Source organism: Salvia miltiorrhiza, chromosome 3 (genome assembly GCF_028751815.1).
Source record: "Salvia miltiorrhiza cultivar Shanhuang (shh) chromosome 3, IMPLAD_Smil_shh, whole genome shotgun sequence".
In the NCBI taxonomy this organism is placed as follows: domain Eukaryota; kingdom Viridiplantae; phylum Streptophyta; class Magnoliopsida; order Lamiales; family Lamiaceae; genus Salvia; species Salvia miltiorrhiza.
This window is the reverse complement of record NC_080389.1, coordinates 34120040-34126113: the sequence shown is the minus strand read 5'-3', so window position 1 is coordinate 34126113 and position 6074 is coordinate 34120040. Positions and strand designations below refer to the sequence as shown.

The window sequence follows — 6074 nt, the reverse complement described above, 5'->3', positions numbered from 1 at the left end:
CTGAACTGTGGTAAATTATATTCTCAAGTCCATGACTAGAGAATAAGGATAGTTTACCAGTTAGACAGTTTAGTTCCTTTTTGGATTATACGATTTCGGATTTCCAGGCTGACCGGAACAAAGAATAATTACCTCGAGCTATGTGTTTTCCTCGGGAGGTAAAACCTTTTGGTTTGACCACTACCTCCAGGATCTAAGGGTGATTCCTAGTTTGCGTGAGAGCATCACCTTCGTGAAACCTCAAGTGCAGTTGCAAACTCTAAGGAATCTAAGAACCACAAGGGGTCAAACACATGGAGAGTAAGTACCAAGTTATACAATTATTCGTAAATCGAGGTTTTGTGCTCATAGAATAAATTCTCACATATTGGACAAACCTACTCATCTTTTCACAAAAGGCTTATCGCAAATGGTCATTGAAAGATGGGAATGCGATTGATGCCACCCACTTAGGAAACTTTAAGTATAAGTGGGAGAAATGTTAGGTGATTGGTAAATAGACGCATTGTATACTAAAAGTTTGCTTTAGTATAAGTGGGAGATTGTTGGATTTGTATACTGAAAGCAAGAACGTTTTATGCTTGTATACAATGTTTCCTAAGTTCACTACTTTAATCTCCTATCTGATTGTGTTCATGATTGCATATGTATGTTCTCTATCTCTATATAAGTAGATTATATGGTGCGTTGTAGATCACAGAAGAACATATAATTGGAATAACCTTAAGAGATATAATATGATCACAGCCGAAATAACTCCTAGGACAAGTTATTGGTTTAGGCTGCGGTATAGATGGAAGTAGTTTGTCTTGACTACTTATCTATACTGGTACGTCATTACGTATTGATAGGACCACAGTGAGATACATTCTTCTATCTGACTTAAGTGAAGAATCAAAGATCTCGGTAACTTATAAGATCTTAATACTAATAAGATTTCAGATATATATGTTGATTCGTTTATCACTTTGATTTACTATGAGTGAGAGTTATATAGTAACTTGAGTACTTTGTATCTTGGGTGATAGCGGTTAATATATGATATTTGATTATCTGTATTAGTACTCGTATCCGTATAGGATAATGACATCCCCTTAAGGAGCTCAGTAATATTTATTGCGCTAAACCCTGCAGCTTGATTAAGTTCAGGCGCAATAATAAGGTTTGAGTAGTATTGCTTAAGGATTACAAAGAGATTAATTAATTTAAGCTGTCAGAGCTCTAATTAATTAATGGATGTCGGATATTTTAAATACGAGGATTTAATAAGTCTAAATACAAGCCCCGACTCAACACCGGCAATAAAGGGATAAGTCAATATTGGTTCTCTAGTGGAATGAACTAATATTTATAAATTAATTATGGTCTGGGCTGACCATAGATAATTAATTTATTTGAGGCCTATCTTTATTCCTTGTATCTGGTCCCTGGACTGGCCCTAAGTCTCCTAGCCCTAGAAGGAGTAGAAATCGTCCCCTACACCTAATCTGCATCCCCTACATGTATTTAATTATTTAAAATACAGCTGTCAGCTCTCAGGAAAACACACTGATAAAATATTAGGGTTTTGGAGAGCTGTAGGGCGCAGCAAATGTGAGGAGCATTATTTCTCTCTTGGGACTTTCATAGTTCGTTGTCCATCCAAGGGTGAAAGCTGAGCGGGATACAGTTCAGAAGATCTGAGCTGGAGTCAGATTTTCGCAGGAAATCAAGTTCTGGCAGTTTCGGGAGAACGGCCATAACTTCCTCCACAGAACTCCGATTCAGGCGAAACAGGCGGCCACGGAAATCTCTCTCGAAGACGAAGAAGTCGTATTTCTGGGCAGAATATGATTTGAGGACGTTTGAGGCTTCAAACGAAGGCTTGACGTTCACTGGTCTGTTCAGCTGCGAGTTTGACGAATTCTTCTGAATTCTTCAGGTATTTCGGAACTCCAACGTGCAGCACTTAAATTCATAGGAGCATGTTAGGATTAATCGTTGTATGATAAATTAATAATAATCCAAGAAACGATCATCGGACAAACGGAGCATTAATTCAGTTTAATATTCCTTCACTTTGCTCCTCACTCTTGATAGATCGGTAAACGAGGTTCAGCAACGTCCACGCCCTTTTCAGTTTGAAGCCATGTGATTGAAGGATGACAAAGGTAAAGAATTCTGCAACCGTTTATGGGATTTTGGAGGTATTTGCTACTTCGGTGGAGGGCTTGAAATGAAAAATCGAAAACATAGGCCCGAAACTTAAACAATGGGAGAAAAGAGTTTTTGGCCATGTTAAAAATAGATGTGCTTTGATCTGGGATGAGTTAGCGGAGCTTCAGAAACCCCATAATGATCCTAATACAAAGGCATTGACTCAACCCAAAACACCTAATGAATTGACTCGCAATCGTACGAGGTCGTCCTAGTGTAATAAGCTAACCCAAGTCGTCTCTCAAGGAAGACTAAACAGGGCTTTGATCATGCTACGCACAGAAAACAGGAAATAAACCTAAACACTCTAATCAGAAGTTTGGGTCTGACACTTTCTCTCCGATTAACTAATGCGTAATTAAAATAAAGCATATAAAATTAACTAGGCAAAAGATAGGAAGCCAATAAGAACGCAAGAAGGCAAACAAAGCTAGGGTTCTAAACTAGCAATCTAGAAAGCAATCATCAATTCAACTCCATAAACAACGATTATCTAGGCGAAATAACATATTAACATTTAATCAAATGAATGTTAAGCAAACACACACAATCAAAGAGAATTTCGCAAGCAACTCAACGACGAACTAACTAGAACATGGCATTTGAATATCAACGAAATTAACTAGAGTTTCCAACTCCAACACTAAATCCAACGATCATAAACTTGTAAACATCAAAGATTAATAACTACCTAGGCAAGAAACTAAATCAAGCATAAGATTCAAATGCAAGAAAATCTTAATCTCCATAAAAAGAAATCTCTAAACCTTCACCAACAAGAAGGGAAAAACGTAAACAATAGCAACGAACTACGAATCACGTAGATTATCTAAACTCAACGACAATAATCTCTAATCATCACATCCATCAAAAGCATAAAACAAAGATTCAATTAACCAAAGGATTCATAAAATCAAGAGAATCTAGAATCAACAACAATGAACTTCAATCTTCACATTCATCAAATACATGAAACACAAAACTCAATTAACCAAAAGATTCATAAAACCAATAGAATATAGAATCAACAACAATAATCTTCAATCATCATATTCATTAAAGACAAGAAACAAAGACTTAAATAACCAAGATAAACAAAGAGAATCAAAGGGAGTTCTTACAAAACATAGCAATCCAAGGAAAACCAATCCGATGAAGTGTTAATTGACATCCAAAGCAATCCAATGAATCCAAGATTGAAAGTAAGTGTTGTGGAACTCTAAAAACCTTAAGAAAGAGGTGAAAATCGCCTATGGAGGCTGCTGGAGACGAGAATATAAAGTGAAACCCTAGAGATGGGTTTTAAACTAAAAAATTCGTAACTGCCAGATCACGCAGTAGGCGGCCGCCTAGAAGTAGGCGGTGGCCTAGAAGTAGGCGGTGGCCGCAAGAGTAGGCGGCCGCCTACCCGGAGGCGGTGGCCTAGTCTGGCAGCGGCATATGCTTCTTTATCCAGAAATGCTCAAAGCTTCACGAAAGACTTCCCAAACTCCGGAATCCTGCACCCACAAGAAAAAGCAGCAAACAGCACTCGGGCAAGAATAACACGGCACTGAAAAAGCACAAAGCATGCTTGAAAGTGTATCACACAACTCAACAATAACACTAAGAAACAAGGTAAACAGGCATAACAGAGAGCTTTGGAGAATGAGTTGGATGATCTTTTACAGAAAGAAGACCTTATGTGGAAGCAAAGATCTCGGGCTGACTGGATGGCAGAAGGGGATAGAAATTTTGGCTTTTTCCACAAAGTGGCTGAGGGTTGGAAAAAATGAAACCATTAAGGAGATCAAACGGGAGGATGGCGTGGTGGTGAGAAGACATGATGAGATGGATGAAGTTTTTAGGAGCCACTTCCAGTCGCTCTTTATGGCCGGTGCGACTCATAACTTTGTGGATGTTCTCTGTTCCATCAAACCAGTTGTGACCAAGGATATGAACAAGGCTCTTACTGCCCCTATACTGAAGATGAGATAACGCATACTCTTAAACAAATGCACCCCCTCAAGGCTCCCGGGCCGGACGGTATGCCTGCTATTTTTTACTCTGCTTGTTGGTCTTCTGCTAAGTTCGATATTATCCCTTTGCTTTTGAGTGTGCTTAATGATGGGGCGTGCCCTAGGTCTTTTAATTCCACTTTCATTTGCCTTATTGCTAAGAAAAAAAAGTGTTCTATTCCTGCCGACTTTAATGTTGTCTATAAGTTGATTTCCAAGGTCATTACTAACCGTCTAAAGCTTATTCTTTCTTCTATTATCCATGAAAGTCAATTCGCGTTTCCTCGTTGTCATATTACTGATAATACCCTTTTAGCTTTTGAGATTTTCCACATGATGAAAATTAATAATGCTAAGAAGCATGGTACTTTCGCGTTCAAACTTGATATGGCTAAAGCTTATGATAGAGTTGAGTGGAGTTTTCTAGAGTCGATGTTATTGCAGCTTGGTTTTGATGTCTCTGTTGTTGATCTTATTATGCACTGTGTGTTTTCTATTTCCTTTCGGGTTCTTGTTAATGGTTTTTCTGGAGATATGTTCGAGCCGGGCAGGGGCCTTCGCCGGTCGCCCCTTTTTTTTCCTTTTTCGTGCAGAAGCTCTTTTTGGACTACTACGCCAAGCTGAGACACAACACTTGATCCATAGAGCTCGGCTTTGTCGAACTGCACCTAGGATTAGCCACTTACTTTTTGCGGATGCTTGCATTATTTTTGGGAGAGCAAATGCGAATGAAGTTGGGGTGATTCGAAATATTCTGGAAAAGTATGAGGGAGTTTCTGGACAGAAGGTGAATTTAGATAAGTCTTCGATATCTTTTAGTGGAGGCATTGTGGATGAGGTGAAGAATGAGCTAGCTGGTATGCTTGGATTCTCCGTTGGTAGATCGAAAACGGAGATGTTTCGGATGCTTGTTGATCGCACTAGGAAAAAATCTAAATATTGGAAGATGCGCTTTTTATCTGGAACAAGGATAATTATCCTTATCAAGGCTGTGCTCCAGTCGATTCCTTCCTATCTAATGAGTTGCTTTGTTATTCCTACGCAGATTTGCCAGCGTTTGAATAGTGTTGCGGCTAGATTCTTTTGGGGCAAAAAACAGGAGGAACGGAGGATCCACTGGAGGAGCTGGAAGAAACTTTGCACTTCTAAATTTGAGGGTGGTCTTGGTTTTCAGGATTTATGTCGTTTCAATTAAGCTTTATTGGCTAAACAGGTTTAGCGTATTCTCCAAAATGAGTCTTCTTTGCTAGCGCGATCCCTAAAAGCTAGATATTTCCTAAGGATAGATATCTTACTCACAAAGTAAAGCCCATAATCCTTCTTTTGCTTAGACTAGCTTACTGGTTGGAAGAGATGTTTTAGCTGAGAGAATTGCTTGAAGATTGGGTGATGGTGCTCGGATTCGTGTGGGAAATGATGCTTGGCTACCGGATGGTAGAGGAAATTTTTGGACTTCTCAGGTTCCGGTGGGGTGAGAAGAAACTCGTGTACATCAGCTGCTTGATGAGGATACTTACCAATGGGTACATGCTGTAAATTACTAATCTTTTACCGTAAAGGGATGCATGGAAACTGATTGTCCAATGGAACATTGACACTGAGAAGCGGGATAGGGTGTTTTGGCCTTATGATGAGAGCAACATTTACACGGTAAAGTCTTAAGGTGAGTATACTCTGGTGCTCTGCCTGACCATAACTCTTCTGGTGTCTTGAAGTTAATGGCTGATGAAGGGCTCCAGTTGATCAGATAGCAAGCAGTAGCAGCTGCATCACCCCAAAACCTTTTGGGGACACCAGTAGCAGCAAACATGGATCTTATCCTTTCAAGGATTGTCTGTTCATCCTTTCAACAATCTCATTTTGCTGTGGGTTTGATGGGAC

The 6074-nt window shown here is 39.4% G+C and overlaps 1 protein-coding gene across 1 annotated transcript; it reads left to right on the top strand.

The window, feature by feature from the left end:
• The first annotated feature begins 4710 nt into the window (after positions 1 to 4710).
• LOC131018689 (uncharacterized) lies at positions 4711 to 5388 on the top strand. Its single transcript, XM_057947403.1, has one exon. The coding sequence runs from the start codon at positions 4711 to 4713 to the stop codon at positions 5386 to 5388; it is 678 nt and encodes a 225-aa protein (XP_057803386.1).
• The last annotated feature ends 686 nt before the right edge of the window (positions 5389 to 6074 follow it).

Bases quoted from the DNA above. Each gene is read 5' to 3' on its own strand.
- LOC131018689 (XM_057947403.1), top strand. From the start codon at position 4,711: ATGGTTTTTCTGGAGATATGTTCGAGCCGGGCAGGGGCCTTCGCCGGT.